This window comes from Danio rerio, chromosome 17 (assembly GCF_052040795.2).
Source record: "Danio rerio strain M-AB ecotype USA chromosome 17, GRCz13ab, whole genome shotgun sequence".
NCBI classification, from domain to species: Eukaryota; Metazoa; Chordata; class Actinopteri; order Cypriniformes; family Danionidae; genus Danio; species Danio rerio.
This window is the reverse complement of record NC_141037.1, coordinates 21,013,131-21,030,000: the sequence shown is the minus strand read 5'-3', so window position 1 is coordinate 21,030,000 and position 16,870 is coordinate 21,013,131. Positions and strand designations below refer to the sequence as shown.

The window sequence follows — 16,870 nt, the reverse complement described above, 5'->3', positions numbered from 1 at the left end:
ATCCTGATTTATCAGGAGTCACCACAACGTAATAAACCGCCAACTACTTTGTTAATGTTTTAAGCTGTGTATGCCCTCCAGCTGCAACCCAGCACCAAGCTGGGAAAAATGTGAATAAATACACTACCGGTCAAAAGTTTGGAGATTTTTTATTATTTTTTTTTTAAGAAAAGCATTCTGTTCATCAAAGCAGCATTCATTAAATGTAAAGAAAAAAAAAGTAAAATTGTAAAGTATTTATTAAAATGTTAAATAACTGCATAACAATCTATAGCTAGTTTCAAATGAAATTATTACTCCTCCAGTCATTATTGTCTTTATAACTATTACTGTTTATAATAATAATAATAATAATAATAATAATAATAATAATAAATGTTAGAGTGATTTCTGCAGGATTCTGAAGACTACGATCTTAAAATCACTGGAATAAATGATTACATTAAATTATAAGCTACTTTTGAACAGTTGCTTTATAGTGCAAAAACATTCACAATTTTACAATTTGTACGCAGCTTTGGTGAGCAGGATGAACTTATTTTAAAACATTTAAAAAGATACTCCAGACTTCCCTCTCCCCAGACACTTCCTCCAGCTCCTCTGGGGGGATCCCGAGGCATTCCCAGGCCAGCTGAGACATAATTCCTCCAGCGTGTCCTGGATCTTCCCCGAGGCCTCCTCTCGGTGGGACATGCCTGGAACACCTCCCTTGGTGTCTTGGAGGGATCCGAAACAGATGCCTGAGCCACCTCAGCTGACTTCTCTCGATGTGGAGCAGCGACTCTACTCTGAGCTCCTTCCTGGTGACTGAACTCCTGCACCCTGCCACCCTGCAAAGGAAACTCATTTCAGCCTTTTAAATCCAAGATCATGTTCTTTCGAACATGACCCAATCTTATGACCCTAAGTGAGAGTAGGAAGGTAAAATGACCAGTAAATCGAAAACTTTGCCTTTCGGCTCAGCTCCTTCTTTACCATAACAGAACCGGTACATCGACCGCATTACTGCTGCCACTGCACTGATCCACCTGTCGATCTTGCCCTCCATCCTTCCCTCACTCGCAAACAAAACCCCAAGGTACTTGAACTCCTCTACCTGGGGTTAGGACTTTCCTCCAAACTAGAGATCGCAAACAAGCTTTTTCTGGTGGAACACCATGGCCTCGGATTCCGAGGTGCTCATTCTTATCCCAGCCGCATCACACTCGGCAGCAAACCGCGCCAGTGCATAAGGTCCATGTGCCATGAAGCCAACAGAACAACATTGTCTGTGTATAACAGAGATGAAATCCTGCGGTCCCCGAACCGGACCCCCTTCAGCCCAAGGCTTTGCTCTGAAACTCTGTCCATAAATTATTAAATTTAAATGTAAATATTGCCCTTTAAAGGCAAATACTATAAAAGTGTAAGAACTGAGAAAAAACATGACTTATAAACAATAAGCAGGAAAAATAATAATTACAATGGACGAACAAAAAACAACAAAAAATATTTTTAGGGGGATAGGTGTGGGGTATAATAAGATAATCTGTTGTTTTGTTTGTGCGTGTGTGTGTGTGTGTGTGTGTGAGTGTGTGTGTGTGTGTGTGTGTGTGTGTGTGTGTGTGTGTGTGTGTGTGTGTGTGTGTGTGTGTGTGTGTGTGTGTGTGTGTGTGTGTGTGTGTGTGTTGTCAATAAAACAAAAACAAATTTAAAAAATTACATTTTTCATAAAACATGTTCAGATATACAGTTGAAGTCAGAATTGTTAGCCCCCCTTTATTTATTTATTTATTTTTTCAATATTTCACAAATGATGTTTAACAGAGCAAGGGATTTTTTACACTATTTCCTATAATATATTGGGGAAACTCTTATTTGTTTTATTTCGGCTATAATAAAAGAAGTTTTATATTTTTTAAAAACCATTTTAAGGTCAAAATGATTGGCCCCTTTAAGCAATTTGTTTTTTCGATAGACTGCAGAACAAATCACTGTTATAGAATAACTAATTCCCTTAACCTGCCTAGTTAACCTAATTAACCTAGTTAAGCCTTTAAATGTCACTTTAAGCTGTATAGAAGTGTCTTGACAAATTTCTTACTGTCATCATGGAAAAGATAAAATACATCAGTTATTAGAAATGAGTTATTAAAACTATTATTTTAAAAAATGTGTTGAAAAAACTTCTCTCCATTAAACAGGAATGGGGAAAAATAAACAGACTGATAATTCTGACTTCAACTGTATAATTTAGATATATAATGTTTGACAAATGGATAGTGCGGTGGTGCAGTGGGTAGCGCTGTCACCTCACAGCAAGAAAGTCGTTGGTTTAAGCCTCAGCTGGGTCAGTTGGCATTTCTGTGTAGAGTTTACATCTTCTCCCCGTGTCTGCGTGGGTTTTCTTGGGGTGCTCCAGTTTCCCCCACAAGTCCAAAGACATGCATTATAGGTGAATTGGGTAAGCTAAATTGTTTGTAGTGTGTGTGTAAATGAGAGTGAATGAGTGTTTCCCAGTGATGGATTGCAGCTGGAAGTTCATCTGATACGTAAAACATGTGCTGGATAAGTTGGCGGTTTATTCTGCTGTGGCGACCCCTCAATAATAAAGGGACTGAGCCAAAAAGAAAATGATTGTTTAACAATTCAGAGACAAATCTCAAATTGATACTTTCTTGAAATTTTTATAGTGTGATTTTTGGAAAATTGTATTAATTTCTGTCCCTCTCTATACAGGACATCCCAGAAACTGAACAGTAATTTATCAAAATAAGTGCGTTTTTACTCTTCATTCTGAATCATGGCAGCGATCACAAATAAAACATTAAGAAAAACATATGTATGATCATGTCCTAATATAAAACCCTCACTTCTGTCCTTGTTGACCAAACAATTTATCATTTTATAGTTAGTTGTGTTTAAAGAGAGAGAGAGAGAGAGAGAGAGAGAGAGAGAGAGAGAGAGAGAGAGAAATGTGTGTCTGTACAGCTGAAGAATCATTCGTTGTATGTTTTCTTAGTCTTGTTGTGTACATTGAAAAGATAGTAATTATAGAAGCTTGGCATAAACAAAATATTTCAAACCTGCATGAAGAAAAATAGTTTAAATGACTGGCTTATGAAATATGTAACATGAAGAGTTAGCGAATGGCAGTGTAGCATATCTAGAGGTTGAAACCTGACTTACAGTATAAACCAGTATTGTTGACTTAAACCGGGCATTAACCCAGAGCTGCTGCAGGGACATTCCTCCTGTAATCGGTGTTATTTGGATAAAAGTGTCTGCTAAATGATAAGCTGTTTGACAGTAAGTGTGAGCGAATTTCAGGTAATTATAGTTATTGGCTGTAAAGAGTATAATTACATTTATTGTTTAAAAAATGGGAGAATTTTTATGATGATACTCCTACTAAAATTGCCACTCAAAACAAAATGTGTCTCTCTGCATGGGCCTACATATTATTATTATTATTATTATTATTATTATTATTATTATTATTATTATTATTATTATTATTATTATTATTATTATATACTTTTACTTTCTTATTATTTGTCCTTATTATTTTTATGTGTGTGAAACAGACAACCTTAATTGTTTGTTTAATATGTTTATTATATGTAATATTATTTTTAAACAGTAAATTTACTTTGATTATTGCTATTATTATTATTATTATTATCATTATTATTATTATTATATCTTGTTTAATGATATTATAAATTATTTGAATGGTATTTGTAATGTAATAATAATAATAATAATAATAATAGTTCCCCTTCGGGGGGAACTTCAGCACTATAAGTGGATTTGATTTGTAAAATCCACGCATTGGGAGGATTCGGATCAGAAGCCGCTTGTCTGGAGAGTATTGAACGGGCCAATGAATGAAATTAATTGGCAGCGTAAGCTTGCGCAGGTGTGCGACATCTGCAATTATCTCAGCATATAAGCACACCTGAAGCCAGCAGACGCCATCCTTTTCGCTTCAGATCCTTTCTGAGTGAGTCGATGAGGGTTCCTCTTGCTGATCAGCACTTCAGAGCGAACGAGTGTGTCTCCCGGTCCAGAGTGGGTCTTCGCGGTGGCAGACGGTCGAGCTGGGTTACTCCCTTGCCTGCGGTTCTTTGGGTCCGGTCCTCCAGAGCGGTGCGTATAGTTGCAACTTTCCTAAAAGAGCAACACAGTCGTGCAGCACGTCCTTTTCAGGATGGCGCTCCGACTGTGCGTTTCTGGATGTTTGGGGCATTGCATGTTTGGGGGTCCAGCATGTTAATGCGGTGCTCGCGGGCGGTTCATGTCGTCATTGCGATGCCATGACCGTTGCACAGCTAAGATCGCGGCTAACTTTCGCAAGAGAGCGAGCCACCCCAGTTGCCTCCTGTTCTAAAAAAGCAGCGGGCGCTCGGGCAGATCTGAGGGTTTCAGCGGGAGATAATCCGCCGCCCACGGGCTCGCGGACCTCTCGCTCCTCACGGCGCTCCATCCAAGCTTCGGATGGTGAGAGTGATCCGTCTAACCAGATGGTAGCTCTCACACTCGCTGACACCGGAGATCAGATGTCCTCCGCGGCATCGGAGGGTGGGCTTTCACTGTCCGACGAAGATCCGGACCCGCTCGCCCCCTCCGGGCAGGTGAGCGCTGTCAAATCGGATCCTGAAGCGGACATGTTAGCCGTGCTTTCCCGGGCTGCTTCGGCCGTGGGGTTGGAGATGGTTTATCCCCCAGCTCCGCAGCCGGACCGACTAGATGGGTGCTACGTAGAGGACCAGAAGGCGAAGCCTTCGAAGCCTCTCGTCCCCTTCTTCCCGGAAGTGCACAGTAGGCTCACGCAGTCTTGGAGGGCACCTTTCTCTGCCCGTGCTGCGTGTGCCTCCGCCCTCACCGCCCTTGACGGCGGAGCTGCCAGGGGGTATGAGGCGATCCCGTCAGTGGAGCGCGCTATCGCGGTCAATCTTTGTCCGCGCGGCGCCTCTACGTGGCGGGGTTTGCCCCGCCTCCCGTCCAAAGCCTGTAGGTTGTCTGCCTCCCTCGGAGCCAGAGCTTATAAGGCTGCGGGCCAGGCTGCTTCTGCTTTGCACGCGATGGCCACCTACCAGCGCTACCAAGCGCAGGCGCTGGCCGAGCTGCACGAGGGCGGGTCCAACCCAAGCTTATTACATGAGCTGCGCACCGCGACCGAATATGCTCTTCGGACTACTAAGTCTGCCGCGTGTGCGCTGGGGAGGACGATGTCCACACTTGTGGTTCAGGAACGCCACCTCTGGCTAAACCTGGCCGATATGCGCGACGTTGACAAAGTTCGCTTTCTTGACTCGCCCATATCCCAGGCTGGCCTGTTCGGCGACACCGTCGGTGAATTCACCCAGGAATTCAAGGCGGTGAAAGAGCAGTCGGATGCGATGGGCAATGTCATCTATCGGCGTGGCCGTAAGCCCGCTCCGCCCGCCGAGCCATCCACCTCCGCTGTTCCTCGCCGAGGGCGCCTGCCAACGAGTGCTGCCCCGCCCCCGCCTGCGCCTCCGGCCAAGCGGGCGCGGCGTTCACCTCGAAAGCAGGCAGCCCCTCCTGCCCAGGGCGCCGTTAAGTCCGGTAAACGGACCGCGAAGCGTCCCTGAGACAGGCCATCCGGAGAAGAGGAAACTTGCTCTTTCCCCGCTGGAGGGCGGGGCCCCGATAACAACGGTACTTTTCAGTGCCACCAAAACATCAGTAAAAGAGCACTTTTTCCCTTCCCCGGATGTGACTGCACGAGTTCTGCCAGTCCGGGACGCGCTGCCTTCCGGCTCGCAGACTCTACGTGCTTCGCCAGTGGCTCACGAGCGCTGGGGGGACGGTCTCCCTTCCCTCAGCCCTCCAGCCCCCTCTCCGGAGTCAGGGTGCGGAGCCAGAGCGAATCGCTCTCCTCCAGCTCTTCCGCGGGACCCTCGTGCTTCCCGGATCAGCACACCCACTCCGCGCTGCCCCACCGCTGGTACGTCAGAGATTGTAGCGATGACTCCATTAAAGAGGGCTCTGCCTGCCTGGTTAGCGCGGGCCAGCCCCTCGCGGTGGCTCATACGCACAATCAGACTCGGTTACGCGATTCAGTTCGCGAAACGGCCCCCCAAGTTTACGGGCGTGTATTTCTCCAGGGTCAACCCCCTGTCCGCCCCTGTCTTGCGAGAGGAGATTGCTGCCCTCCTGGCGAAGGGTGCAATCGAGCCGGTTCCTCCAGCCGAGATGGAGAGTGGGTTTTACAGCCCATACTTCATCGTACCCAAAAAGAGCGGTGGGTCACGGCCAATCCTAGATCTGCGCGTTTTGAACCGCTGTCTGCACAGGCTGCCGTTCAGAATGCTCACGCAGAGGCGCATTCTCCAATGCGTTCGTCCTCGGGATTGGTTTGCAGCCATAGACCTGAAGGACGCGTATTTCCATGTCTCCATTCTTCCACGCCACCGCCAATTTCTGCGGTTTGCGTTCGAGGGTCGAGCGTAGCAGTACAAGGTCCTCCCCTTCGGGCTCTCTCTGTCTCCGCGGGTCTTCACCAAACTCGCGGAGGGTGCCCTAGCGCCCCTTCGGCTCGCGGGCATTCGCATACTCAATTATCTCGACGACTGGCTGATTTTAGCCCACTCGCGGGAGCAATTGATTATGCACAGGGACAAGGTGCTTCGGCATCTCCGCCTACTGGGGCTTCAGGTCAACCGAGAAAAGAGCAAACTCGCCCCCGTGCAGAGGATTTCTTTTCTCGGGATGGAGCTGGACTCGATCACCATGGTAGCGCACCTCTCCGAGGAACGCGCTCGCCTGTTGCTGAACTGTCTGAGGGAGCTCGACAGCAAACTAGTGGTCCCACTGAAGTTCTTTCAGAGGCTCCTGGGGCATATGGCATCCGCAGCCGCCGTCACGCCGCTCGGGTTGCTCCATATGAGACCACTTCAGCACTGGCTTCACGATCGGGTCCCCAGACGCGCATAGCACGCGGGCACACACCGGGTCTCGGTTACTGCGCTGTGTCGCCGCGCCCTCAGCCCTTGGAACGACCCCTCGTTCCTACAGGCCGGTGTGCCTCTAGGACAGGCGTCCAGCCATGTTGTTGTTTCAACAGACGCTTCCAACACGGGTTGGGGGGCCGTGTGTCGCGGGCATGCGGCTGCGGGCCTCTGGAAGGGTGCCCAGCTGCATTGGCATATCAATCGCCTAGAGCTGTTGGCAGTGTTCCTCGCTCTCCACCGCTTTTTACCGGTGCCGGAGCGGCAACACGTGCTGGTCAGGACGGACAGTATGGCGGCGGCGGCGTATATCAACCGCATGGGGGGTATGCGCTCTCGCCGCATGTCTCAGCTCGCCCGCCGTCTGCTCCTCTGGAGTCACCCGCGGCTGAAATCGCTGCGCGCCATTCACGTCCCAGGCACGCTCAATCGTGCAGCCGATGCGCTCTCACGACAGCTGTTACGTCCTGGAGAATGGAGACTCCACCCCGAGTCTGTTCAGCTGATATGGGCGCGATTCGGGGAGGCCCAGATCGATCTGTTTGCTTCCCCCTCTGCGCGTTCTCTACAGACATCTGTAGAGCTGCGGGCTGGGCGACACCCAACACATTTGCAAGGTTTTACAATCTGCGAGTGGAGCCGGTTTCCTCAAGGGTATTAGGTAACCCTTTGGTGATTGAGGAGACAACTCGGTAGGGTGTTGAAACACGCTTGCTGCGCCTATCTCCCTAACACGGAGGTACGTGCGCCTTTTTTATCTGTCAGTAAAGTTCCCCGTCAGGTGAGACCTGCAGATTCCTCCGTGGCCCCCAGCACTGACTCAGCGGAGGAGTCACTTGCTGGCCCACTACGTTGTAGGTCTGCCCGCTGGTCAGCCCGCGTTTTGGGTATAGGTGCCTGCTATGCGTGATCCCCACTAGGCGATCCCATATGCTTATTCCGCCACGGTTAAGTCCCCCCCCTGGGCGGACCCGTGTCTTCCCTCTCCGCTAACCACTCTTTTGCTATGCGTACTCCCCCTTTTTAGGGCTAGTCCATATGTAAATTCTGCCATCTATCCCCCCCTTGGGTAACAGATGGCCTACGCAGCGTCCTCCCTATCGGGATTGCACGCTTCCCAACGTACTGTCGTATTTCCTAGAATTATCTAGATGCTCACGACTTCCCGAAAAATATATCTAAATCCGTAAAACTTCTGTTGAAGTAGGATAAATCAGGGCCAGGGACACGTTGGAGGACCGCGCCCCCCATGATGTGGGTGCGTCACGCTTGCTTGACTATCTCCTCATCGGGGGTGTTGGTAAGGTGCAGTCATTATGGCGCTTTCAATGGGCTCCCAATGCGTGGATTTTACAAATCAAATCCACTTATAGTGCTGAAGTTCCCCCCGAAGGGGAACGTTCGAGGTTACTAAAGTAACCCATCGTTCCCCGAGGAGGGGAACGGAAGCACTATACTCCGTCGCCATAATGACTGTCCCTTAGCTGTTTGAAAGTCTCTTCAGCTTAAAAGGATGGCGTCTGCTGGCTTCAGGTGTGCTTATATGCTGAGATAATTGCAGATGTCGCACACCTGCGCAAGCTTACGCTGCCAATTAATTTCATTCATTGGCCCGTTCAATACTCTCCAGACAAGCGGCTTCTGATCCGAATCCTCCCAATGCGTGGATTTTACAAATCAAATCCACTTATAGTGCTTCCGTTCCCCTCCTCGGGGAACGAAGGGTTACTTTAGTAACCTCGAACGTTATTACTATTAGAACTATTATTATTGTTATTATTGTTGTTGTTGTTGTTTTTTTTGTTATTATTGTATTATTATTATTTACTTTAGCATGCATGCAATTATCATATATTCATAATACATATATTTATTTGACTTCATTATTATTATTTGTATTATTATTATATGGTATTTGTCAAAGTAAAATAATTATTATTATTGTTATTATTATTTTTTAATATTATATTTATAAATTGTATTTGTCAAAGTAGCCAAATTATTATTATGATTATGGTTATGGTTATTATTATTATTATTATAAGTATTAGTACTATTAGTATTATTATTATTATTATTAGTATTATTATTATTATTATTGTTGTTGTTGTTGTTGTTGTTGTTGTTGTTGTTGTTGTTGTTGTTGTTGTTGTTGTTATATTAACATCTGCTTTAGTACATGCCTTTATCACATATTCATAATACATATATTTATTTTATTTCATATATTTTATTTACTTAAAAGTATTTTTTATGTGTGCGAAACAGACCACCTTTATTGTTGTTTGCAGCATGCAATCTATAATTTTTAAACAGTAAATTTACTTTGATTATTGCTATTATTACTATTATATATTTATATATTTATATATATTTGAAGTCAGAATTATTAGCCCCCCTGAATTACTTGCCCCCTGTTTATTTTTTTTCCCCTCAATTTCTGTTTAACGGAGAGATTTTTTCAACACATTTATAAAAATAATAATTATAATAACTCATTTCTAATTACTGATTTCTTTTATCTTTATCATGATGACAGTAAATATTATTTGACTAGAAATTTTTCAAGACACTTCTATACAGCTTAAAGTGAAATTTAAAGGCTTAACTAGGTTAATTAGGTTAACTAGGCAGGGTAGGGTAATAAGGCAAGTTATCCTATAACGATGGTTTGTTCTGTAGACAATCAAAAAAAAAGTTAGTCTAAAGGGGCTAATAATTTTGTCCCTAAAATGTTATTGAAAAAATTAAAAAAATATTTTATTCTAGCCGAGAATTCTATATATTTATTCTAGTTCGCTGATTTGAGCCTCGGCTCGGATTCGCGTGAGTTTCCTTAGGCTGCTCCAGTTTCCCCCACAGTCCACAGACATGCGGTTCAGGTGATTGGGTAGGCTAAATTGTCCGTAGTGTATGAGTGTGTGTGTGTGAGAATGTGTGTGGATGTTTCACAGAGATGGGTTGCGGCTGGAAATTGTCCGATGTGTAAAAACGTGGTGGATAGGTTGGCGGTCCATTCCGCTGTGGCGACACCGGATTAATAAAGGGACTAAGCCGACAAGAAAATGAATGAATGAATGTTCATGTATGCATTATATCATCAAATTACAATTGCACCGATTGTGCAAGGTGTTTGTAATGCAGAGTGTTTGGTGAGGGACAGTAAAGTAGACGATGTTTTCTCCTCTGGCTGCCATTATCAGTCACACATTTTTTTTTTTTCTGAAAGTCTTGAAAACATCATCTTGGAGTTTTTCTTTTATTAATTCAGCAACTAGGATTGTAAAAAAAAAAAAAAAAAAAAAAAAAAGCTATTTTTTGTACTCTCTATTTAACTGCGCTCTAAGTTTAAACAACCTTACGAGAAACCCGGAAATGTGCAAAAGTTCCATTTAGCAAATGCTCTAAATTTTGCAAATAGTTAAATTATTCTATTAATATTACACTATTCTTTAGTACTTCTAATACACACAGATGTTACAGTAACTGTCCTTACAGTCTGAAAGCTTTATGCAGCATTTCTTCTAAAAGATTTATACTCAAACCATGTTTTCTCAATATTAAATCAAGACCTTCAGCAACAGCGTTTCGGGAGAATCTTTGGACATGGAGAAACAGATTCTCTGCTCTTTGAGGGCTTTGTGTGAATTACACTGTTGTTGTTTGTGTGTGAGCTGATTGGTCCGTAGATCTGCTGAATATTATTGTCAGGTTGATGACAGGTTCAATTGCCAAGTCATAGACTGTGCCTGTTTCTCCGTCTGTCATGTGGTTCTTCTCCTCCTCATCTTTTCTTTTGTTCTTATTTGATATCTTTCTCCCATAACAGGAGTAATGCTTTGCTGTCTGTCTCCATTTTATGTCTGAGCGTTGCCCAGATATGGATGTTTTTGTTTTTCTTTCTTGTGTGGTTTCTGAAACGCGCCAATGATCAATTTCTCTATTCCCCAAATGACTGAACACACAAAAAAGTAAGCCCATAATAGCTCTATTTAGCGCAGAAAGAAAGTGTTCAGTGCAGCCAGCTCAATAACGATCCTGCTAGAGATTCGAATGGTCTTATTATGTAAAAACAGCACTGGAAAGTAAATGTTTGGGGCTGGGTAAATAACGTTTTGATTGTTACATTATATAACAGACTAAGTTAAAGAGAGGATTTTGGATTTCAGCTTGTTTGCTTATTTTGTGCCGCATTTATTTTATTTATTTATTTATTTTTTATTATCCCATCACTGGGAAACATCCATACATACTCATTCACACACTACGGACAATTTAGCTGTTTCCTTATTGTTCTGTTTTTAAATAAAATGATTACTTCAGCATTCAAACTGAAACAGAGATGCCCAAACTAGGGCCCGCAGGCCAAAGTTGACTCATGGTAAAGTTTGATTTGGCCCGCCATCAGATCTGACAAGAGAGGGACAATGATGGGGTTGGTGTGAGAATGTCAGTTTAACTTTAATGTAACCCTTTATTTGTTTGTTTGTTTTAATGCTAAAAGCTCTAAAATTAAATGTTTTAATTAAATGGTGTAAATTGATCAGATTTTGTTTAAATGTACATACTGCCACCTGACAATGCAGAGAATTTGGTGAACAAATCAGGTCAAAGGCAGATTCAGCTTGAATTGTGTATTCAGCATTAAACGCCACTGTGTTATAAATGTGATTGCTTATGTTTTTATTGCAATAATTTTTTACTGAATGTATTGTTGTAATTTATTAAAATATCAACTGCATTAGATAATACAATTTAAAGTAATGTTTTCCATTTATTTTAAAATATTCTATAATAAGTTAGAAAATTACCCATGCCAAATTTAATGTAATAGTTTGGTATATTTACGTTTGGCCCACAGCTCTCAATGATATTTGGTTTTTGGCCCTTCATACAAAAAAGTTTTTTCTGAAAACTAAACGTGATTGAGGGCGGTGGGCCGAATGTAATTTAAGGTATTTAAAAATAACTCTTTAAAAATACTTTAATCATATTAAAAGTTATATATTTTAAGAAAAAAATGTATAAATAACTTGTTACAATAAGAAAATAAACAAACAAAGTAATAACACAATGGTGTTCAATGCCAAGTTGTTTAAATAGCAAATCCAATTGCGCCACTTTGTGGACTCATAGGTGTTTATGTCTAGATAAGAGGCGTGTCTAGATAAGAGGCATTGTTGGTGTGTTGCTATTTTGAGGAACTAAAATAGACTGTGAAATAGACCAACTGAGAGCCGGCACAGCACAGTCCAGCACAGAGCGCGTTAGTTGTGTGCCTCACTTACACATTGCTTAATACACACAGGATGTACAGCAATATGCAAATATCTTTACAAATAAAAAAGAATTAAAGGAATTAAGTATTACTAAAGTTATTATTTACTACATTAATATTTATTGTTATTGTTATTACTAATTTTCTTATAATTATTATTAATACTAATTTTATTTATTATTCTACAACCACTGCTTTCATTTATTCTTCATCTCGGGGGGAGGGGGGGTGCTTTTTCAGTTTATTCATAATAATTTGCTTTTGTATAATGTTATTATTAGTAGTAGTAGTATTTATTATAAGCATAGTTATATTTGTTTCATTAAAAACAAGCTTAGATTTGTCTACCTGTCAGGTTTTGGACCATATGGGGCATGTGTATTTGGATATAACTCAGATATTTTTACAACACTTCATTATTATTGTTCATTCATTCCTTTGCTGGAAATTAGAACTGAATTTAGAAATAGTTTTGAAACTAATCTTTGCGCGTAATAAACAAAATAATTATGTAGGCTAACGGATGTCTGTGCGTACAACACATTTCCTTATCCACAAAAGAGAGTGAAAGTGAAAGTAAAGAATGAGGAGGCTAATTCTCTTATTCTCTCATTCTCTTATGGTCTCTTTAGCTGTTTTCTCGCTAGTGAGGCGTTCAGTTTTTACACTTACAAAGTCCACCATGTAAATAGCAAAAGCGACATGGCTTGACGCAACTGACTCAGAAAGGGAATGGGAGATGAGACTCTGATTGGTTTATTCTCAAAACACACATATAACTCATTAAGAGAACAAGCTCAACCCTGTTAGACCATGCACCTCTGCATACTTTTATTTTTTCGTTTTTAAAATAGCAAAAGTGTATTCGGACACATCCTTAATGCTTTTGCAACCTGCGCTTTGCACGTTGCAACTAGATTGTTAAAATAGAGCCCTACATGTCTGTCCCTGTGCTGTTTATCCGATGCAGCCGAGGCGGAGCTTGAGACACACTCTGACAGGCACGTGGGAACGGTGGGCGGGGAGAAGTAGCATTAAAGGCACAGGCAACAAAAACAGCTACAATGTGATCAAAGCAGAAAATTCTAATGCTCTGAAAGGTATAATAAATAATCTGATGGGTGTTTTGAGCTGAATCTTTACAGCCACACTCTGGAGACACAAAAATTCTTAAATCTTAAAAAAAAAGGGTCAAATAAGTGCACTTTAATGTTTATAGTTTTTCTTAGAATCAGTAAACGAAAAACTTTATCTAAGAAATCATTAGCATAAATCTAAATACTGCTCAGTCAGTGATTGATTCTCTCATTATTTTTCTTCTTTTCTTCAGCCATCTTGAAGATGGACTGCACAGTGGTGGATCTGGAGACGCTCCAGGCTCTGTATGAAAACGTAAGTGCATGACATGACAAGACATGACAGTCCACATAAGCATCCATGACGAATCCTGGTAAACCTTATGAAGTATGAATTCCATAAGCGATCATTTACATCATTAAACCCTTCAAGTTCTGGACGGGATTTACCCTGGAGCTCTGCCTCCCCTCCGTCCTCTCCAAAAGAGAGCCTCGGAAATGTGTGTTAAATACCAAAACAAACACGCAGGCCACAAACGCCGCTGGAATGAGTCAGGTTTACCATGGAGCCAGGCTGCGTGTCACTGTCTGAGGGAAACAGACAGACGCGCAGACATGAAACTGACGACAGACGGGAAGACAAATGGAGAGGATGAGGTTTCCCTCCTCAAACTAAGAGTTCAAAACCCAAGGGGATAAAAAGAAGGATTTGTAGCTTATGCAACTTATTGGCAAATGCAGTTACGTCAGTTTGACATGGCGACATAAATCAAACCTCTTTCTTGGAAGATCCGCGAATCAAAACCGATTGCTAAAATGACGATTTTCTTCACTTCTTTAAGTGCTGATGAGTTTGCACAACATTGATGACCGTTAGCACTGCATCAACAGTCATAAATCTTGCTGTCAACGCAAGAGGTCCATTTTCTGTATGTGAGCAAGTCTGCATGTCATCATGACGAGATAAAGACAGGCCGTCATATCCACAAATCAATTTCTCTCTTACACACGTCTGATTACTACTTTAACACTCTTCGTGCTGTAAGTTTGGCCAGTAATTTTGCTCAAATTATTATGTTTAATAGCCGATATTTATATGTCGAAAACATTACAAATTGTTTAGGATTTTTTTATTTATTTGGTCAAAAAATGCAATGAAAATATGAATAGTGGGATTTACTAATTCAGTAAAAAGTAAATAAAATAAATTACATTTTACTATTTTCACTTATTTCTTACAATTTTGATAATTTATTTATTTCTTATTCAAATCAGAATTTGAAGCATCATTACTCTTTCAGAAAGGTCCTTCAGTTATTTTGTTTTTCTTTAAGAAATACATGATTATTTAAGGACAAAATAAATTGATCAAAATTAACTACCGATTTTTGTAAAGTCTTTTATTCGTTTTACTTTGGTTTAGTCCCTGATTTATCAGGGTTTACAGCACCAAAGTGGAATGAACCACCAACTACTCTGGCTTTACGCAGCTTTTGTAAACTTACAAATAAATTGCATTATTTTAAACTTTTAAAATTTAGGACTTGAGACTTGCTTGACAAATATCAAAAAAGACTTGGTTTGACTGTCATGACTTGGAGTTGAGTGACTCAAAATAACTTGTTAAATACATAACCGTTTGTTACAGTGCATCCTGAAAGTATTCATAGCGTTTCACTTTTTCCACTTCACCTTATCACCAAGCTAATACCATCCCTACAGTGAAGCATAGTGGTGGCAGCATCATGTTGTGATGATGTTTTTCAGCAGCAGGAACTGGAAGACTAGTCAGGATAGAGGAAAAGATTAATTCAGCAATGCACATCCTGAATGAAAACCTGCTTCAGAGTGCTCTTGACCTCAGACTGGGGTGACGGTTTATGTTCCAGCAGGATAATGACCCAAAGCACACCTCCAAAATATCAATGGAGTGGATTCACAACAACTCGGTCACTGTCCTTGAGTGGCCAAGCCAGAGCCCAGACCTAAATCCTATTGAACATCTCTGGAGAGATCTGAAAATGGCTTTACACCGATGCTTCCCATCCAACCTGATAAAGCTTGAGAGGTACTGCAAAGAGGAATGGGCAAAAATTCTCGAAGACAGGTTTGCCAAGTTTGTGGCATCATATTCAGGAAGGATTGAGGCTGTAATTGCTGCCAAAAGTGCATCAACAAAGTATTGAGCAATGGCTGTGAATACTTATGTACATGTGATTTTTCAGGTTTTTTTTACTTTTAATAAATTTGAAACGATTTCAACAAATCTTTTTTCACATTGTCATTGTGGGGTATAGTGTGTAGAATTTTAAGGAAATAAATGAATTTAATACATTTTGGAATAAGGCTTTAACATTAAAAAAATGTGGAAAAAGTGAAGCGCTATAAATACTTTCTGGATGCATATATTATGCATTTAAAAAAAAAAAAGTTTTAAGTCCCGCATGTGCTGTATTATCAGATCATCGGTTCTCAGATCCATCCAAAAGATAAAAGCACTGCAACTGATACCTGACTCAAGCTGATGATTTTTTTAAGTAGATTAGTTCATTAGATTCATTAGAATGATTCATTTGCACCCCGCCAAAGATAATTAGATTCATGTTTAAAGATTACAAGCAAAATGACGCTAAGAAAAGATCAGCAATTCAATTGCCACTACTTCTAATTTCATTTAACACTTCAACACCACAGCAAAAATTATAAGTTACAAAGTTAGTTCTGCTGTTTTCAGCTTACTTCTTCGCTTATCAAAGTTTATACTTGTATATAAAAAAATTGCAAAAGTTCGAAAAATCTACAAAATATTGATTGACCTGAAAGTGACTTAGACCAAGCTACGACTTGACTTGAAGTAAGCAGTGACTTGACCTAACTTGACTTGCTTCTGACAAAATTTGACTTGAATTGCTTGAGACTTGAAGGTTATGACTCAAGACTTGCTCGTGGCTTTTAGATGTGTGCCTTACTCCCACCTCTGGTAAAAAGTGATTATTTACTTTGCTTAAAAGTGAGTAAACCACTTAAAAAAACGACAAGATAATTTTCAATTGTAACTTCAAACTGTTGACTAAACTTAGTTTTTATAATTGTATATTAATTATAATTATGCACAATGCTCATTCAATTTATAAATGTTACACAATAAGTTTATTCACTTTTTTAAGCAGTCAACTAAATGCTTTTTACAATGTGTTGATTTAAAGAATCCTAATAAATAAAACTTTTCAGGATTTCCACAAAAATTATGTACAGCAACACAAATAAATATAACATTGATTATAATACTATGATTAATATACCACATTTAATAATTAAGCACCAATGGTAATTGACCATTCCTTGATCATCAATTGGTAATAGATCTGCAAATTTGCAAATTTGAATGATTTCTGAAGAACCATTGAGTGTCATTCACCTGTGTGTGTCACATCACATCAGTGCAGAGTTAAAAGTAGTTCCAGCTGTGTGTGTAATGGAGCTGAAAAACTTCTGTGGAATCAACACAAACAATTTTGTAACTGTATTTATTTGTGTATGGGCTCTAATAATATGTC

General features: G+C 41.1%; 1 protein-coding gene across 1 annotated transcript in view; it reads left to right on the top strand.

Annotated features, from left to right (window-relative positions):
* fmn2a (formin 2a) overlaps positions 1-16,870 on the top strand; it is a 78,277-nt gene that overhangs the window by 38,934 nt on the left and 22,473 nt on the right. Inside the window, exon 8 of the mRNA XM_087290326.1 lies at positions 13,568-13,629. Within this exon, the coding sequence (XP_087146452.1) occupies positions 13,568-13,629 (62 nt within the window). The remainder of the gene's footprint in view (positions 1-13,567; positions 13,630-16,870) is intronic.